General features: G+C 38.1%; 1 protein-coding gene across 1 annotated transcript; it reads left to right on the top strand.

The window, feature by feature from the left end:
• The first annotated feature begins 4,540 nt into the window (after positions 1-4,540).
• On the top strand, positions 4,541-12,114 carry LOC107809847 (vacuolar-processing enzyme-like). Its single transcript, NM_001325844.1, is given in 9 exon segments — positions 4,541-4,846; positions 7,897-8,061; positions 8,139-8,295; positions 8,915-9,000; positions 9,148-9,347; positions 9,942-9,990; positions 10,264-10,470; positions 11,289-11,495; positions 11,668-12,114. Coding segments are annotated over 9 exon segments (1,473 nt in total). The 5' UTR covers positions 4,541-4,627; the 3' UTR covers positions 11,851-12,114.
• Positions 12,115-21,763: the final 9,649 nt, after the last annotated feature.

The following is a 21,763-nucleotide window of genomic DNA, read 5'->3' as shown; positions in this document are numbered from 1 at the left end:
GCCTAAAATCAAATCGACTTAATAAGCTCGACATGTATCCCGGATATCATAAACATTGCAAAGAAGAGCGAATCGACAAAATATATTTTACATTGCATCAAAATGATTACACTTGTCTTTACATGGGCTCAAGTACGCCCCCTACAAAAACCCCAAAACAAAAGCAAGTACAAACAAAGACTACACATTACCCCCCGGTGGGGTAAGCATCTTCGTACCACGAGTCCGAAGCAAGACGGTTCACGTCATCAGAGTTGATGTCATCTCTATCAGGTGTAAGGGGGTCGTACCCGTATGCCTCATGAGCTACACGAGCTTCGGTGTGCATGGCCTGAAGCTCTGCCTCAGTTGTCCTCCCCTCGGCGTAAAAAGCCTTGTACACGTTAAAACGAGCCTCAACATGGACCCACAACTCATATAAACGATGAGGCACGATCGGATCAGCTGAGGCATGAGATGTAGAAGGCTGAGAACGTCGATTCGCATCCTCTGCCCTCAGCAAGGCCACTTGTCCGTTTAACGTAGACAGCTCCGCCTCCAGTTCCTTGATACGCCCTTCGAGCCCCGCAACCTTACAACTAGAGGCCTTCTTCTCTTTAGCCAGCTCCGACCTGCAAACGCGGAGGGCATTCTCCAAAGATGCAGTTCCAGAAATAGCTGCCGCCAACTTATCAGTACCAGCGCTCAGCTCGCCCTTAAGCCCCTCTACCTCCACCGCCTTCGCACTTAACTCAACGGTCAAACTGGCCACCTTTGGCTGCAAGTCGGCATTTTCGTCCATCACCCCCCTGCTCAACTCAAGGTCGTCATCCTTCACTTTAAGGGAAGCCTCGAGTTTACTATTACGGGAGACAGTCTTCATGAGCTCCTCATCCCGCTCCCTCAACTCTTCGATCTTACTCTCTAGTTGGTCGTCCCGCTGTTTGAGCCCCTCGCAAAACAACTGAAACTCAGGGTCCTAGTGATAAATGTAGGACATCGCGCGATGCTTAGCACGATACTGATGATATTTGGACGACATCTTCTCATAAAGGGTCGTCCTTATCCTCTCCCTACGCTCTCACTCAATCTCCATGAAAAGTTAGAAACAAAATGCAGAACAATGATCACCACACAAACCCAACGACGAAAAGGAAAGGAAAGTCACCTACCCGCAAGGCCATACCGACAACCTTCTGAGACAACTCCATGTCACTCATCGCCCTAAGCACCTCATTTTCAGGGGCAGCAAATAGAGGAGCTAGAGCAGATGCCACTTGCTCGCAGTTCAGCAGCAAGTTATAGTCCCCCGGGACGACTATGTGACGATCAAACCCTTCTATTCTGACCTCCACATGAGTATGGCGGCCTACGAACTCATTGAAATCCTCTGGGTCGACATCTGAACCTAAGTCGTCACCCTCAACACGGCGGCCTATGACGTTGAACGATGCACCACCCTCAGTAGAAGTTACTGAGCCGGCTCATGGGTAAACTCCTTCCATTTGGGGAGATCTCCCCGATAAAATGGCGTCACCCATAAATACGGGCACGGGCGCCATCTACGACGCCCTGCCTCTATCAGCGTCCATGGCCATGCCCTTCCCAAGCTCCACCTTCCTTTTTTTTCTCGATAACGGCTCATCCCCGTTAGAAGATTTGTCCAAAGGGTGTGAGGCCGATACCGAAAAAGCCTCTTCCCTCACGAACACGACTCGAGAGGGACATTCTAATTGAATAGGTTGAGGATGACCCCCTCGAATAGACTCACTCAAAATAAGCTACATATCCACGGCAGCAACGGCCTGCTGAAATGTAGGGATTAGCGTCCTACGCCTAAAAGCTCCTCGACTTGTCATCACAAAGGGTCGTATTAATAAACAAGGTCATACGGCCAACGAAGTGGTAAGGAAAACATTTACCAGAGGGGACTTTAGGGTCGTAACGCTTCACGAAGGTGGGCCAATCTTGGGTTTCTGCTACATAAGGCAACAGACGGGCTACCCAATCCCTGATATCCGCAATCGGGCGAGGTGGACGTCCCATAGCTGCAAACGGGAAACCAACGAACTTTATAACAAATACAGATGAAGGAAGAGTAAAACGAGTGATGACATTTACGGGTCTCATTCCGTCGCTCCGGGAACCTGGCAGAGTCAGAAACGACATGTTCAGTTTTGACAAAGAAGTACTTATGCCAAAACTTGCGACTTGCCCGGTCATCTGTCCCGACCACTAGCCCTTTCGTACCATGGAGCCTCAAATGCACCATGGTACCCCTATGGAAGCCAGACGTGAACAGGTGCAAAAGGTGGTGGATAGAAATGTTACACTCTGCCAACTCTGCATACTTGGTCAACAACAAAAGTATCTTGAGCGTATACGGTGAAAGTTGTGCCGGATAAACTTGGTAGAACCTGCAGAACTCTTCCGCTAAGTGGAAGAGAGGAAGAGTATAGCCAACTATGAAAGGGTACTCATAGAAAGTGCAGTACCCAGGTTTGTGGACATCTACGAAATCTCTCCCCGCCGGAACCATATCTACATGAGCGGGAATGTCATACTTTAGACGAAGAGCATCAATATGAACTTGCTCTGTCTCAGAGAATACGGGGTCTGGAGTAGGAGGGGGATCTTTGAGGAAGTCACTACGAGATAAGGGATGTCTCGGCAGTAGTTCCTCCACCGTAGGAAAGCTGTCACCCTCTTCCACCACCGTATCTTCACCGCCAGAAGGGGGCCCGTGGACAATGGGGTGGCCTCAGGAACCTCTTCACGAGAACGACGGGACCTTGGCATAATATCGTTCAAAGAGGTATTAATACAAACGGAAGAAGGAGGAAGAAGCTTCGAATGAAGAACGTAAGAAGAAGCAGAAAGGTATAAGGGCAAGCTCGGAAGAATGAAGGAGGTTATCAAGAGTGGAATGGCTAAAATCTTTCGAAAAAACAAACCCTTCACCTATTTATAGGGTTGGGTGGCGCCAGAAGTCACAAAGTAGCGCTGAAATCGAAGCATCAAGCCACCAACTCCTGCCTCGAAAACATGCGTGATGATGACGCACGTGAAAATGACATCATTTCCCAGTAAAGCATATTACCTGGTGCCTTGCTAAGAACGATGACCTTCCCCCATGGCCACTCCGTAACGTCTCAACGGCTCAAATTTCTCCATAGGAACACATCGAGGATGCACCCAGTTGCGACCCCGACAAGTGGAGGGACTAACTGTATGGGTCCAAATTTGACCAACCACGACCGACAACGAGTACGATGATTGACGGAGCCTCCTTGAATTGACGTCCTGAGGGAGACGACCCTGAGACAAACTAGAGACTGGACGACCTTTGTAATAATGTATGGCCATTAGGGAACATTAGGAATATTCCTTGTATTTTATCTTTTACAGTTTAGAAGAGTTTCTCTCTTAGTATAAAAAGAGGACAATAATCTTGTAACAGGCATTCCGAACTCTGGAGTGATTATTATTTATGAATAAAAAGAAATTTCGTGACCTATCTTCTCTTTATCTATCACCCTTTCTAGAGATTATTATTCTCAGCTAAGATTTACCCTTTCTTCTTTAATTGATTTGTTCAAAAAAGTTTTAATATTTTTTGAGTCAAACAAAAACGATATGTCAAGGAGAATCCATATAGTCAATTTTAACTTTATTAAAATTAAGATATAGTAGAAATAATAATTGTTATTGCTTAATCCTTATCGTAGTGTTTTTCACTAGAATAAAGTAGAAATTTAACCGCAATGGAGAAACTCAGAGTAAGAGAAACGCTAGGCGGTAGCCAAATCAAAAGGAAAACAACCGACAAAGATAGGCTAAAAGCAACCAAAGAAAAAGGAATTAGTCTATAATGTTTAATACTTAATTTCTTTACAACTCTTTTACCGAAAAAAATTGGATGCCCACGTCACTCAAATTCTTTATGGTCTGTTTATTGCAGATTAGTGTTAGCAATATGTAAAGATGCCTTTTCCACGCCAGTTTTAGTTTCTGCGCAAATATATACCAAACCCTATCTGTCCCTAAATTCTTAGTACTCCAATCTTATTTTACCGTAGAACAAGAGGAACTATCTCGAACAATATCGCAAAAACAGTCCAGATTCTAATAGTAAAAAGTTGGAAATTAATTACCGAAAGAAAAGAGCAAACAAGAGGTTGTATCAGCAGTTACGTATAACAAACTTCGAAAAGAGAAGAGTATAAATCATAGTAGGTCCATGAAAAAAATCTTTACATAAATAGCCCGCTAAATTTACTGTTTATTTTTTCTTAGCAGGTATATATAAATTATACACTTATTATATAATTATTCTACATGAATATTATATATATTATACATTTTCTGTCTATTTTAGTTTAATTTGGGTTATTTAGATTAATTCTTTACGATAAAATAAAAACATAGTAGGTCCGTTTAAAGGCGGATGGTCCAATCAAAAAGCAAATCCAAGCCGACTTGGATCTCAACCGTACACGTCATATCAATGAATATCCATATCAAACTCTATAAATTTACATATCCATGACGGAACATTGTTATATAAATTTACATAATCCATTTGCCGCCCCTACCTTTGATATAACAGCTTCTTCCATTTTTTTTCCTTGTATCACCGGAGCTGATAATGATTCGTCACATTGCCGGTACTCTGTTCATAATTGGACTCGCACTTAACGTCGCCGTTTCAGAGAGCCGTAATGTTTTGAAACTTCCGTCAGAAGTTTCTAGATTCTTCGGTGCCGATAAGAGTAATGTCGGCGATGATCATGATGACGACTCCGTCGGTACCAGATGGGCTATCCTGCTAGCCGGATCTAACGGTTATTGGAATTACCGTCACCAGGTCAGATTATCCACACTATTTATCCTACATATTTTTTTACTTATTTTTTCCTACAATAATTTTATTCTCTAGCTTTTGTTTTCATATTTCCCTTCATCTCCTGAAAATAATCACTTCCACCTTTTCTTTTTGTGCGACTTTTATTTTGCTTGTGAGTGCGAGTTGCTTAAGGATAATATAAGTTAATTGAATCTATGTTAGTGTTATATTTATTTATTGAAGTATCTTTGGACTTTGGTGATTGTCATTATATATTGAATGGTTGAGGTGTTATAACAGTATCAACCAGTGACGACGGACCCAGAATTTTGTGCAAGCGGGTTCAATCTTAGAAGTCTATAACTTTAGTCGTAAAATACTAATTGTCAAGTGGGTTCAAATAAATATTTATACAAAATTTACACAGCTTTAATCCTAATATATATATATATACACAGTATTATTTTTTTGTGAAGCGGATTCAACTGAACCCGCTAGCCACCACTCGGGTCCGCCACTGGTATCAACATGAATATTTCAGGTCAAATCATAGTGATAACACTAATTAAAATAAGTGTGAGTTTGGAGCTCACTTGCTCCAACTTTAGTGAACATAGTTATTCGGCACATACTTTTGTACATTATAAAAGATTTGACAATGAATGAGTTTGATGCACGCAAATAGATATTTGTCAAACCTATCCAAAAAAAGTTTATAACGTAAGTGCTTGGTAAAATTTAGAAGGTATGGAGATTCAGACTTATTTGATACAACTTTATTTTATTTTATTTTACTTTATAAAGCTGAAAGGTGAGTCTTAGTTCTCAACCGAAAATTAGTTGGACATGGTGGGAAGTTACTATTGGTGACAACCACACAAGAGCGAAGTTTCTTAATTCTCTATGGACTTACGTGTGTTGCTTGACCTTTTCCTTTTTTTTTTGGCGTAATTATGGATGTTGGTTGTGGGCCCAACCACTGCAATAGATATTTCTCCCATACTCACTCTTTATGTGATATTGGTTGACTCAGATGAAGTTTAAGAAAGTAAAATTGAAATTTTGTAATCTAAAATAAATCATAAATATTTTATGGTTATGAATTGTCTCATTAAGGAGTTTAAAGCTAAATAGTTTATAATTATAGGAAACAAGAAATTATTTTTTGCAACAAGTTAAAAAGAAAGAAAGAATTACAAAAAAATACACATGGCTTCACACCATAACAAAAAATGGCCAATGTTTTTAAGTTTTACCTTACCTAGCTCATATTGTACATATTTTGAAAGCACTGCAAATTCAAAATTTGTGTTCTTACAATCACTGCTTCTAAAACCTATGGAGTTAATTATGTATTCTCACAACCATTACTTTCACTCTCTCTTCTTCTCATATCTTCTACATATGCTTCAAGGGATCGTGTATTTTCTGCTTCTCCCCCTACGTCACCTGGTTGCAATGTAAGAAAATTGAAAAGTAGAAGTCCACTATTGAAGGCCATTCAAAGCTTTGCTTTCGAAAATATGATTTTTTGAGTTTGTTAGTTGTTTGGATTGGGTGTTGTTCCAATTGATTGCAAATATCAAAAGGAGTTCAACATTTAAATTTGAAGTGATTTGGAATAGATTTGAGCAAGATTTGAGTTAAATTTCAGAAAAGAAACAAGGAAGAAGACGAAATCAGTTTTTTGTATAATCTTGTATAATAGTGTATATGAGTGTATAAACATATCTTATACTTTATACACCTTTATACAAACAACTGTAGACAAACTTCTTCCACGATTTTCAGTTGCAATTCTTGTTCAAAACCAGTCCAAATCTCCATTAATGACTTCAAATTTTATATACAACCTCCTTATACTATTTCTAACAAGTTTCAATAATACCCACTCCAAAATTCTCACGAAATCAAATTTGGAATTTAAACTCACATATTTAAGCTTGTTAAAAATCTAATTTTCACTACCCAAGTGGATTTGATTTGTTGAACTAATATTTGAGTCACAGTATTCAAAAGTTAACTTAAAAGCTTGAGCAATCTTTTTTAAAAATTAAATAGTAATTCCAAGAACCTATTGGAGTTGAATGTTGAGTATTATCTTATTATTTTTGGGCAAGTTAGTTGTAAATTAAAATATAAGCTATAAAATTAAAAAGTAGGGAGCTCAGTTGTTATTATGTGAAATTTTCCAAAAGAAAATTGTGTCACGTAAAATAGGAAAAGTAAAATTTTCCTTAAATTTGTTTCCATTTAATATACTCCATTAATTAGGACCAGCTTCGAGAAAGCTGGTGTGGGGTACACTGCCACTGCGCTAGTTGATATTTATGCTTTGGTGTAAGGTGTCATTTTCTTGGTTTCTGATGAGTAGGAAGGTGTTTTAGACTATAGTTGTATTGTAGCTAATGTATGCAGCTTCTATGAAGTTGAAAGGTCTTCTTAATACAAACAAGTATCTAAATAATATTTTTTGGGTAATAATTGTTGCAAAATAGCATCTTCCTCCAATAAAACAATCAATTCATTGTGTCTCAATTGCAAAGTAGTTGAGATTGACTTTATGAATCTTCTACATGGTTTTCTATATACTACTGACATTGTAAAGTTATTTACATTATTGAAGACATAATTAAGTAAATAAAAGTGTGTTCTCTCTAATAGCTTAAGCTTTTAGATTAAATGGTCACACATTTCAACATGATATGATATAAGAGCAAGTAAAGAGGTTCTGGGTTTGAGCCTCACCGCCATCCAATATCAAAAAAAAAAAAAAAGTTCCACGTGCTTGGCTCATAAAAAAAAATCAATCCTGCACGTGAGGGGGCGTATTGAAGACATAATTAAGTAAATAAATGTGTGCAACTTAAGCTTTATGATGAGATGGTCACACATTTCAACATACTATTTTCAAATTGTGACAGTAGGTTAGTTACTATTTTTACCAATTACCAATTAATGTTTGTTAAGGGATTTACCGATAATCATCTAATAAGTAATCTGCCTAAATATTTGTTACACCGTGTATATACAACTTAAAATCTTAATATGCACTGTCAACCTTGACTCAGGCTGATATATGCCACGCATATCAACTGTTGAAGAAGGGTGGTCTCAAAGATGAGAACATTGTTGTGTTTATGTACGATGACATTGCTAACAATGAAGAGAATCCAAGACCAGGAGTTATCATTAATAGCCCTCATGGTGAGGATGTTTACAAAGGAGTTCCTAAGGTAGGTGTATATACTTCCTCATATTTTAACATAATACCTAGTAATATCAGTTTCTGAGAGGCTGTCTCTTGAGGCAGGATTACACTGGGGATGATGTTACTGTTAACAACTTTTTTGCTGCTCTCCTTGGGAACAAAACTGCTCTTAGTGGAGGCAGCGGAAAGGTGGTGAATAGTGGTCCGAATGATCATATCCTCATCTTCTATAGTGATCATGGCGGCCCTGGAGTGCTTGGTGAGTAACTTCTCAGTACTTCTAAATACTGATTGTTTCACGAAAATCTTTGATCCTTTCCTGTTTTACCTTTCCTCTTAGCTTTTTTTAAAGTGCTAGACAGACATTGATGTCTGCTGGTCCTTGTTGTGTTAGAAAAACAGGATGTAAATTGGTTATATATGTATTAGACTGCTATCTGTTGAATCTGCAACAGTTCTTTGAAATTCTGTTTCTAAAGCAAATGTCTGGAATAATGGCGGGCCGAGAATTCTAACAAGGGGATTTAAGAAAAAACTATAAAGATGACACATCTAGTATGTTTTAACCACTTTTATCACTCACTAAAAGTTTTTTCTAGAAAAAATAATTCAAGGATGCATTGGGGAACTCCGATTGAAAACATAGGGCAGTCGACTTATTGCATCGTTTGGGCGCTTACTAGTTTCTTGACTTTATTGTAGACTTGAGTTTTTATTCTAAGATTAGCAATTATCATCTACAAGCATATAGCTTTGTCAAGTTAATATATTCTCCTTAACTTTTAAACTATATTTCTATAATTAATCTTCCATCCTATTTCATATTCTTCTTATAGTTCCTTCACCTTATATGCTAATTACACTGTCATGTACTCTAGGGATGCCTACCGATCCTTACCTCTATGCAAATGATTTGATTGACGTGTTGAAGAAGAAGCATGCTTCTGGAACATATAAAAGCTTGGTAAGCTGTTATATTTCCTGCCAACTCCTACTGAAATAGGTTCATATATATATATATATATATATATATATATATATATATATACACACACGTGTATAGAATGTGTCCTTTTCCATTCTCTAAGTTATTTCTTCTGTCTATTTGCAGGTATTTTACCTTGAAGCTTGTGAGTCTGGTAGTATATTTGAGGGTCTTCTTCCTGAAGGTTTAAATATCTATGCCACAACAGCATCAAATGCTGAAGAGAGTAGCTGGGGAACCTATTGTCCTGGAGAGTATCCCAGTCCTCCTATTGAATATGAGACTTGCCTGGGTGACTTGTACAGTATTTCCTGGATGGAGGACAGGTACATGCGGCTTTTCTGACCTTCTTCACCTGCTGCTTTTCCTTTGCTGTCATTACATAAATACCATGTTGAACAGCTTTAAGATATTTATTTTAGTTTAAGATGTGTTGTGATTTTTGACTATGATATTTGTCAAATGTGTAAGCTTTTTTTAGACCTTCTTGCTTTGCTAATGAGTTCATCAGTCCTATAAATATTATTGGCAATTTGGCATAGAATTGAAGACATTCTCTTCTATACTGGAGATTGTACAACTTCTGTATCAACAGAGAGCTATGTTTGAAAAATTTTAGTTTGTCAAGCCCTATAATATAAAATATCATTGCCATAGAAATTGAAGACACTCTTGAATTCTTCACTGGAGATTATAGAACTCCTAAGTTACTGCTCGAGACTTTATGAGAATTTCTTTCCATTTGTTATTCCTTCACGTTCAACTTTGTTCATTATGCAATTATGAACATGCTAATTAGCGACCCCAACTAGTTGAGACTAAGGGATAGTTGTTATAACTATAAATCTGCTTATGAAATTATTTTTATTAGTTTCAACAGCATAATTTTTTGTTGACTCTGTATCTTTGTGCCTGAGCAGTGAATTACACAACCTGCGGACTGAAAGTCTGAAGCAGCAGTATCACCTGGTAAGATCTTATGGACGTGGAGAATAGTGGTAATCCAATAGAGTGCATGATTCATCAGAAAAGTTAAAAATAATAGTAGTAAAATGAAGAACTTACAAAGTGAAGCCAATACTTCTGAGTTGTGAAAGTGAGAAAGGAAAAAGGGGTAAGGTGGATGTCATTTTATACTCTGATGATTTGGTTCTTGCTGTGAATAATCATGAACGTGCACGTTTTATATGATGCCATTTAAGAATTGTGTGCTGTAATCATCTCTAATGCTGGTTTTTTCAGGTCAGAGAGAGAACTGCTACTGGGAATCCTGTTTATGGTTCACATGTCATGCAATATGGTGATCTACATCTCAGCAAGGATGCTCTATACTTATATATGGGTACAAATCCTGCTAATGATAATTATACTTTTATGGATGACAATTCCTTGCGAGTATCAAAGGCCGTTAACCAGCGTGATGCAGATCTTCTGCATTTTTGGTACAAGGTATGTTCCAAGTTTATATGTGTTTTTACTGTAGACGTTAGTATCCCAAGGATGAAAGAAGTAATTTACCTACACCTGTAAAACGGCAGGAAATAAATGCACATCAACTGGTGGTATTATCATCTATAAAAACAGGCACCTTTAGGTGCCAATGAGTACTTTATTTGATCACCATATTTGAGGTGACATAACTACTATAGAGGCCCCTACATAATGTTCAGGTCAAAGAAACACTGAAATTTTTGTATCTGATGTTCCTTGCCATGTGATTTTTTTTTCTTTCTGTTTCTTTTTTAATTAATAACTCACCATCGAATAGTTCAGAGTTGAGCATTTCAGATATCAACTGGATCAACTGAATGTGTACTGAGGTGGTATTAAGCTGAATGAACTATTTTTAATCAAGCAAAGCTATAGGGATCTTGAAATTAAAGTTTCTTAGGGTTCAAAAGAGCCAATGTGGCGTATTATTATGCTCTTTTATGTTGAGGTTAGTTTTTTTTTTTTTTTTAAAAAAGAAAAGCACACTTTTTCTGAGGTTAATTCTAGTGCCGGCACACTTTTTGTGAGGTTAAGCTGCCAAAATGATGCTTCTACTGGTTTCAAAACATGAGTAATATTGTCATTGAAATGCAGTGCAGAGAAAGAGTTTAATCTGAAAAACATGATTCTACTTCTTTATTTATGCACTGCTGAATGAAAATTGGTGCCTAGTTCGTCCAGTTCATGAGTCATACTGTCGCAGAATTGTCCTTCTGCCCCTAAACAAAGAAAATTCTTCATATCTGACTTCCCTGTTCTGTTGTCCAAACTGGCAGTTCCGCAAGGCTCCTGAGGGCTCTGTGAGGAAAATTGAGGCTCAGAAACAGTTAAATGAAGCAATATCACATAGAGTGCACTTGGACAACAGCATAGCCCTTGTCGGTAAACTTCTATTTGGAATTAAAAAAGGTCCAGAGGTGCTAAGTAGTGTCCGCCCTGCTGGTCAGCCTCTTGTTGATGACTGGGACTGCCTTAAATCCTTTGTAAGTACACACCCCATTTTCATCAATATCTCTAGAATTTGCTGGTGGAAAGGAAACTTTCTTTTTTTGTAGCTTGTTTGAATATATGGGTATGTGGCAGAAATCATTTGTATTGGATGGTTTCATGGCTTATATTCATCGGCAATATGTCTTATTAATCCTGTTTGTGCAGGTAAGAACATTTGAGACACATTGTGGATCGTTATCCCAGTATGGAATGAAACATATGCGCTCCATTGCTAACATATGCAACGTTGGAATTAAGATGGCGCAGATGGTGGAGGCATCAGCACAAGCTTGTCCCAGCTTTGCATCCAATACTTGGAGTTCCCTCCAGAGGGGTTTTAGTGCATGATTGGCATCTAATGCTCAAATATGTCGTGATTATCAGTATGAAGATTGATATAGTGATTGTAAGATGGTTCTTTAGCATAATTGCTTCCTTGTAAATACAGGTTAGAAGCGCATCATTATTGAGTTGAAATGTACTAGAAGCAGATATCTTATTGTAACTATTGTTATAGTTCGTCATCATTGTATATAACTCTTACTATGCAAAAGCTCTGCCTGAACAAACTATGTTTGGAAGAGAATGTAAGCTTGACTTTCCTTTGAATTAAAAAAAAGGTCGTTTCATGACAGAGGGAGCTTCTGAATGATAAACCAAATAGTGATGGTATTATCCATATGCATCTTATTTGTTCAAAGGTACTAATAGTCTTCTCAAATTTAGCAAATTGATGTCATGAAAGACTTACCATCACTCAACTTATAATTGAGAAAGCAAGTCACAAGAGACTTCTTTACTTACTCGCGTCTTCTTTCATGTATTTTTTCTCTCCAATTTGTCACATACTTTTTCTGTACTGGTCACATTATAGTATGTTTTACATAGAGGCCCGGATATGCCCTATAGAACATACAGCTTTCCGTTTGCCTAGTAATTCAAGCTGTGGAGTGGTGAGATCGTACACGCAAGTATACGTGGCCAAACGCACACGCAAAAACATGTTGCTAAAAACTTGTTGCTCTCAAACGCACACGCAAGTATACGTGGCCGACAAGTAATATAGGATTGTACGTCCAAATATCGTACCCACAGGGACTTGTGATTAACTCTCAACTAAATTAAACCAAATAATTAATCTATTCAAGCGAACTCTAACATATGAATATTTAACTAAAATTAATCTAGAGTAGTAAATTAAGAGATTAAAGAAAATAAGTTGGCAAATTATAGAGATGAATTCAATGTGAGCGAACATTCTAGATCTATGGGTCAGCTAACAATCCCGTGGAGTTTTCCACTTAAATCGTCTAATTAATTTATCTGGTTTATTGATTGACGGGGTTAATATTGCTCGTAGCCTTCTCCCAAAGTACTACTCGCCTATTCAAGCTAACCTAACGCATATATTCCTATGGAATTAGGATTAACAAGAACACATTTATAATTCCTGTATAATAACCAAGCAAGGCGATTAGGTATATTCCTATCCTAACCGCAAATCCACTCCCCCTCAGAGTTAAGATCTTGTTCTACTCAATCTTATATGCAATCTAGAATTCCCTCTCCCGAGTTCAATCCTAGATTCGTAGATATTATTCAATTGGTGATCAAGCAATCAAATAATTAAACGCAAGATTGGATAAATAACCCAATATGATAAATAATAAGAACAATTTAAACTTCAAACTACAACGTTCATGTAGCGCCTTAAAACTCTAGAACTAATAAACTATGAAATTAAAGGAAGAGAAAAGAAGAAAAACTAGTTAGAAGCCTCCTCCAAGCATGGTGTGTGTTGCCCCACGTGAATTCTCCTTCAAAGTGTGTTAGATATCTCCAAAGTCGCGTCCTCCCCTCCAAAAATAGGTTTAATCTTGCTTTTATACATGTTGGGTAGGTCTAGGGCCGAAATAATCTTGTCCCGGGCGAAATTGGATAAAATCACGTCACTGGCGCCCTGGGTAGCGCCAGGCGCCCACCAGGGCGTTGCCTCAAACTTCCATTCTACCTCCAGCGCCACAGGTGGCGCCATGCGTTGCCTGTGGCGCCCAAATGCTTCATTCGTCCGGTTTTGTTCGTTTTGGCTCAAATCTTGCGCGTTTCGCCCCCAATTGCTCCCGAATCATTCCTACACATAAAAACACTTCAAATTAACATAAATTATAGCATTTAACATCCCAAATTCACAAAACAAAAGTAAAATATGAGGCGATATACATAGAAATATATATACTTTAAGCTAAACATCAATCGTAAATCATATTGAAGGTTGCAATAAGAGCTTCTTTTTCTATTACTGCATGAAAGTCCCTTCAATAGTCCTTTCCAAATTAACAAAATCAACGTTCGTCTCTCTCAAAGATTTAAGATGGTTAAAACAGAGAGAAGCATAATATACTACAAATATTTTCTTAAGATAAGAAATGTGGCTTCACACCGAGTCACGGTCTGCTAATTCGCCCCAATCAATAATCTGGTTTGCAAGAAGAGCTCTGCTTATATTGCATATATATTGTGGGTCCAACCCATTGTTAAAACAAATAAATAACAAGTGAAATAGGCATGTGCCTATAGATAGGTTGGCAAAGAGACTTGGAGCCGAAGGTTAAATTTGTGGAGGAGAATTAACAATTCTCCTGCAGCATTCTTGGAGGCTACATAATTTCTCCTATAAAAGGAGAGCTCTTTCACTTTTTTAAACACACCAACAAAGAGATAAAGAAAGAGTGAGGCATCACAGACATGGTATAAAAAATGGTCTGTGGGAAAAATACAGAGTGTGAACGATATTGTAGTGAGGTGGAATATCAAAAGAGGGTTATTTTTTTTGAGTGTTGTAGTAGCCTTTGCAGTATTTTACTCGGGCCTACAAAGTGTAAAATTTCTTAATATAGTGATATCAGTTTCTCCTCTTGGGATCGTATTTTTTTTTCCCTTATTCAAAAGGGTTTTCCACGTAAAAATCTTGGTGTCATTGTCACTCTTTTATTCTTGTTGATTACTGTATCTCACTGCTATATTATTATTCCGCTTTTATTACCGTAAATATTAGTACTATGGGGATTTATTCCTAACAACTGGTATTAGAGCACAGGTTCTGCTCGTTCATAAAAATACTATTCATTGTCGGTAGTACTATACTCGGTAAAAAAAAATGTCCGGAGTAAAGTACGAGGTAGCAAAATTCAACGAAGATAGCAGTTTCTCAACATGACAAAGAAGGATGAAGGATCTGCTCATTCAACAAGGACTACACAAGGTACTAGATGCTGATGCCAAAAAGCCTGATACCATGAAAGCTGAGGATTAGGTTGACTTGGATGAAAAAGCTGCTAGTGCAATCAGGTTGCACTTATCAGATGATGTGGTAAATAACATCATTGATGAAGACACCGCATGTGGTATTTGGACAAGGTTGGAAAGCCTATACATGTCCAAGACGCTGACAAATAAATTGTACTTGAAGAAGCAGTTATACGCCTTACACATGGGTGAAGGTATGAATTTTTCGTCACATTTAAATGTGTTTAACGGACTTATCACACAGCTTGCCAACCTCGGAGTGAAAATCGAGGAAGAAGATAAAGCCATCTTGCTGTTGAACTCGTTGCCATCTTCGTACGATAATTTGGCAACAACCATCCTGCACGGAAAGACTACCATTGAGTTGAAAGACGTCACATCGACTCTTCTACTCAATGAGAAGATGAGAAAGAAGCCTAAAAATCAAGGACAGGCTCTCATCACATAAGGTAGAGGCAGGAGTTATCAAAGGAGTTCAAGCAATTATGGTAAATCTAGAGCTCGCGGGAAGTCCAGGAACCGATCCAAGTCATAAGCCAGAAATTGCTACAATTGCGATCAACCAGGTCACTTCAAAAGAGACTACCCAAATCTAAGGAAGGGCAAAAGTGAAAGCAGTAGCCAGAAGAATAACGACAACACAACCACCATGGTGCAAAATAATGATAATGTTGTTCTCTTCATAAATGACGAAGAAGAATGCATGCACTTGACAGGTCCAGAGTCGGAATGGGTGGTTGAAATAGTGACATCTTACCATGCCACACCGGTAAGAGATTTTTTTTACAGATATGTAGCAGGTGATTTCGGCACTATGAGAATGGGTAACACAAGTTACTCAATGATTGTGGGAATTGGTGACATTTGTATCAAGACAAATGTCGGATGCACATTGGTTCTAAAGGACGTACGACATGTACCTGATTTGCGGATCAACTTGATCTCGGGAATTGCTTTGGACCGAGATGGGTACGAGAACTATTTTGCAAATCAGAAGTGGAGACTCACCAAGGGATCATTGGTGATTGAAAAGGGAGTTGCTTGCGGCACGTTGTACAAGACAAACGCAGAACTATGTCGAGGTGAATTGAACGCGGCACAAGATGAGATTTTCTGCAGATTTGTGGCACAAAAGAATGGGTCATATGAGCAAGAAGGGATTGAAGATTCTTGCCAGGAAATCACTCATCTCTTTTGCCAAAGGAACAACAGTAAAACTTTATGACTATTATTTATTTTGTAAGCAACATAGAGTCTCATTTCAGACATCGTCTGAAAGAAAATTGAATATGCTTAATTTAGTATATTCTGATGTTTGTGGTCCAATGGAAATTGAATCGATGAGCGGTAACAAATATTTTATTACTTTTATTGATGATGTTTCACGTAAATTGTGGGTTTATATCTTGAAAACCAAAGATCAGGTGTTTCAAGTTTTCCAAAAGTTTCATGCTGCTGGTGGAAAGGGAGACAGGTCGAAAGTTAAAGCGCCTCTGAAGTGACAATGGAGGTGAGTACACTTCAAGGGAATATGAAGAGTAATGTTCAAGTCATAAGATCAGACATGAAAAGATAGTTCATAGAACCCTACAGCACAATGGTGTCGCCGAGAGGATGAACCGCACCATTGTTGAGAAGTCGAGAAGCATGCTCAGAATGGCTAAACTACCTAAGTCATTCTGGGGTAAAATAGTTCAGACAGCCTGTTACCTGATCAATAGGAGTCCATCAGTTCCATTGGAGTTTGACATCCTAGAGAGAGTTTGAACTAACAAGGAGGTGTCCTACTCACATCTAAAGGTGTTCGGTTGCAAAGCTTTTGCACATGTACCAAAGAAGCAGAGAACAAAGCTGGATGATAGATCCATTCCCTGCATATTCATCGGATACGGAGATGAAGAGTTCGGGTACAGATTGTGGGATCCTGTAACGAAGAAGGTCATTATAAGCAGAGATGTAATCTTCCGAGAAAGTGAAGTTGGAGCTGTAGATGATCAGTCAGAAAAGACAAAGAATGGTATAATCCCTAACCTTGTTACCATTCCTTATGCTTCAAACTATCCCACAAGTGTAGAAAGTATTGGTGAGGTTACTGAGCAGGGGGAGCAACTTGCTGATGATGTCGAGCAAGTGGAGTGTTACAACCCATGTTTTTGTACGTGAAAGTACGTCGTAAGTCCGTTGATGTAAGCTCAGAAATGAGATCCTTTTGGAAAGTATATAAAGTGATTTTACGTCCCATATTTTTTTTTGCAAGCCTTTGAGAGTTAATATTCAAGGATAAATGTTTATAAGGGTACATGTTGTTACACCCCGTACTTCAGACGTTACTATCATTATAGGATTATTTAATGTAAACTCAAAAAGGATGAAATCCTTCTACAAGGATAAGAAAGGTTTGCCGAAGTGTTAAGTAAGTTAAGATGAATATGATACTTGTTAACCATGATTTAAATGAGTTTAAAGTCATGATATGACTATATATGATGTTTGTATATGAAGTATAAAGTTTGAGAAAAATCGGATCTATGTTGCGGAAAAATCGACTAAGGATTTGCTTTGTAACTGAGTTTTTTGAGAAATATATTTCGTGTGCTATATGATGTTTTTTGGGACATATTATATACCAAATTGAAGGTCTTGGAATTTAGTTTCCAACTCTCTTAACCGTTTGCTCATACGACACCCTGATAAAAAGTTATAAGCGTTGGAAGACGAGCCAATTATAGGGTGCCAAGTAGCATCTTTTGACTTTTCAACAAAATGGAGATTTATCTTCTTTATCTTGTCTCTTTCTGCATATTTCCAGAGAGCATGACCAAATAAGAATTTCAATGATACTATCATCCGTGGCACGAAATCAAGTAGCAATAACATCAAAATGATCTGTGCGACGTAAGTATCGCTATATCACTTTTTTTTTCTTTATAGTTTGAGTTTAGAAGGTATTTTGAAGTTAATAAAAATTCCTAATTTCTGGTTTTAAGATCTTAAATATCAAGGAAGGTTGATTAATTGATTTCATAATAGTTAGAACTCACGGGACGGTGATTGAAAGCCGTGAGTTCGAGTTATTTGACTTGTAATGGACTATTTTTGGGCTGTTTCGTGTAGCTTTTGGGATGTCTATTTTGTTTCTATTAAATGGAGTTTTTGGAGGATAAATGGTGTGGAGAAACACCACATAATGGCAAAATCATAGATTAATCGTTATGTTTGACACTACTATAGTCGTCGTTTTGGATATGAATTGATTGGGGTGTATTGGGTTGTTGTAAGCTAAATATAATATGGATTTCGACTTGAATCTATTGTATGAGGTAATTATATTGTGTTCCTACAGGTTTTTAAGGTTATCTTGGCATTGGTTAAGTTAAATGGATGAACTAGACATGAACTAGTGAATAAAGTTGCTAATTAAGAATAATTGGAGTTGTGGATCATTTTCTTTGTTATGGATATATGGTATAAGGATGGAATCATTGATGAATGGCTTCATTATCATGTTAATGATACTATTAAGTTAAAGTAAAAAGTCTATAAGGGATGATATGGGGTATATGAATTCCAATTGGAGCTTGTCGCTCGTCGTAAAATAGTTATGACTTGTTGTTGTTTTATGGTGTCTTGTTATTGATAATTATGTATTGCTGGATTTCTCTGGTAATTGTTGTTGGTATATGATATTGGAGGAGGCTCTTGTTACAGGGGAGATGCTGCCCAAATTTATATAAACGAGCTACAAGTTTAAGTTGTAGACTTGGCCTTTATTCAACACTGATTTTGAATCTCCTTATGCAATGGTAGATTGAGTTGAGTTGTTTGAAGAGTAGCTTGAAAGGTATTAAGGACTCACCATGGTTAAGTATATTAAGGCACTTCCCTCTTTCTTTTGGCATGATCTAAAGTGAAATGAATACGCTATTTCATAATGGATCTACTCCTAGAAACTAAGGTTGTCCATGTTGTTCTTTCCTTATAAAGTTATTTTAAGCAAGTATGTATGATCCTTGAATCCTATAGAAGCTCATATTGATGGTATGATGTCCATAATGTTAATCGAAGGTGCAACGACCTTAAGTCACTCCAAAAGGTTTAGAATGTGATTCCATGAGTCTAGCATGCATTATATATAGTATCTATTTTACTCTACCGAGCTGCGCTATAGTAGGCCGGGTACGACACCTATTGTGCAACCACTGATTAGTTGGGTTTATCGAGCTCCACATGCCCGGGTACGATTCTAGCGAGCCTTATGATGGCAGGGTACATTTTTACCGAGTCCTCTTTGAGGCCGGGTACGATATGATGATGATGATGCCTACAGAGGCGTATGTTTTTAAAAGTTTATGTATATATATGTATTTTTAAAAGTTTATGTATATATATGTATTATTCATTTCATGACAGTATCCCCCAGAGGCACTCAGATGTTACACATTGTATCTCCTCTATCTCTTTTTACATTAATGTTCTTGTTTATGCTTTCTTGTCTTACATACTCGGTACTTTATTTGTACTGACGTCCCTTTTGCCTGGGGACGTTGCGTTTCATGCCCGCAGGTCTCGATTGATAGGTTGACAATCTTCCTAGTAGGCTATCAGCTCAGCAGAGGTGTTGGTGCACTCCACTTGCTCCGGAGTTGCCTATTTGGTCAGTATGCTTTGGATATGTATTGATTGGTATGGTGGGTCCTGTCCCGACCTTTATGATTTTATATACTCTTAGAGGCTTGTAGACAGATGTCAGGTTTATGGATACTTGTATGGCCTTGTTGGACTATGTGTTGAGTTTACAAATGGTCATGTCGGCCTTATAGGCCAATATGTCACATGTATAAGTTTGTATATCATGTTGGGTCGTCATATGTTGAGTATTCCCTTACGTTTTATTTTTGTTATCTCATGACAGGTTTCTGGCTCATTTACTCAAGATAGTATAATAAGAAAGATATGTTATATTGGTACTCGATTAAGTAAGGCACCGGGTGCCCGTCACGGTCCTTCGGTTTGGGTCGTGACATGGAGTATCCCACTAAGGAAGAAGAACAACCTCAACCTCTGAGGAGATCAGAGAGGCCAAGGGTAGAGTCATGTAGGTACCCTTCCACGGAGTATGTCCTCATCAGTGATGGGGGGAGCCAGAAAGTCTTAAGGAGGTGTTGTTCCATCCAGAAAAGAACCAGTGGATGAAAGCTATTCAAGAAGAGAGGAATCTCTACAGAAAAATGGCACGTACAAGCTGGTTGAACTTCCAAAGGGTAAAAGACCACTGAAATGTAAATGGGTCTTTAAACTCAAGAAAGATAGAAAGGGCAAGCTGGTTAGATACAAAGCTCGATTGGTGGTTAAAGGCTTCGAACAGAAGAAATGTATTGATTTTGATGAAATTTTCTCACTTGTTGTCAAGATTCTATTCGTACAATCTTGAGCTTAACAGCTAGCCTAGATCTTGAAGTGGAGCAGTTGGATGTGAAAATTGCATTTCTTTATGGAGATTTGGAAGAGGAGATCTATATGGAGCAGCCAGAAGGATTTGAATTAGCTGAAAGGAAACACATGGTGTGCAAACTGAATAAGAGTCTTTATGGGTTGAAGCAGGCACAAAGGCAGTGGTACAAGAAGTTTGACTCATTCATAAAAAGTCAAACTTACATAAAGACATATTCTGATCCATGTGTATACTTCAAAAGATTTTCTGATAACAACTTTATTATATTGTTGTTGTATATGGATGGCATGTTGATTGTAGGACAAGACAAGGAGTTGATTGCAAAGTTGAAGAAAGATTTGTCCAAGTCATTTGACATGAATGACTTGGGCCCAGCACAACAAATTTTGGGGATGAAGATAGTTCGAGAGCGAACAAGCAGAAAGTTGTGGCTATCTCAGGAGAAGTACATTGAACGTGTACTGGAACGCTTCAACATGAAAAATGCTAAACCAGTCAGCACACCTCTTGCTGGTCATCTGAAGTTGAGCAAGAAGATGTGTCCTACAACAGGGGAGGAGAAAGGGAACATGGCTAGAGTTCCTTATTCTTCAGCAGTCGGAAGCTTGATGTATGCAATGGTATGCACCAGACCTGATATTGCTCATGCCGTTAGTATTGTTAGTAGGTTTCTTGAAAATCCTGGAAAAGAACATTGGGAAGTATCTAAGAGGTTCCACAGGAGATTGCTTGTGTTTTGGAGGATCTGATCCAATCTTGAAGGGCTACACGGATGCTGATATGGCAGGTGATCTTGATAATCGTAAATCTACTACATGATACTTGTTTACTTTTTCAGAGGGAGCTATATCCTGGCAGTCGAAGTTGCAGAAGTGTGTCGCACTCTCTTCAACTGAAGCAAAGTATATTGCCGCTACTGAAGCTAGCAAGGAGATAGTATGGCTAAAACGGTTTTTTCAAGAACTTGGATTGCACCAGAAGGTATATACAGTCTATTGCGACAGTCAAAGTGCAATAGACTTGAGCAAAAACACCATGTATCATGCAAGGATAAAGCATATCGACGTGAGATATCACTGGATTCGAGAAAAGATAGTGGATCTATGCAGGTCAAGAAGATCCATACAAGTGAGAATTCTTCGGATATGCTGACCAAGGTGGTACCAAGAGACAAGTTCGAGTTATGCAAAGAACTTGTCTGTATGCACTCAAACTAGCAACCCCAGTGTTACCTCCTTCCGGTGAATGGGTCTGGAGGGGAAGATTGTGGGGTCCAACCCATTGTTAAAACAAATAAAGAACAAGTGAAATAGGCATTTTCCTATAGATAGGTTGACAGAGAGACTTGGAACCAAAGGCTAAATTTGTGGAGGAGAATTAACAATTCTCCTATAGCATTCTTGGAGAGTAAATCTTTGGCTATAAAAGGAGAGCTTCAACTCTCATTTCTTCACACCAACAAAGAGAGAAAGAAAGAGTGAGGTTTCACAGACAGGGTATAAG

Source organism: Nicotiana tabacum, chromosome 1 (genome assembly GCF_000715075.1).
Source record: "Nicotiana tabacum cultivar K326 chromosome 1, ASM71507v2, whole genome shotgun sequence".
In the NCBI taxonomy this organism is placed as follows: Eukaryota; Viridiplantae; Streptophyta; class Magnoliopsida; order Solanales; family Solanaceae; genus Nicotiana; species Nicotiana tabacum.
Note: the sequence above shows the minus strand (reverse complement) of the source record. Positions and strands in the feature narration are given on the sequence as shown.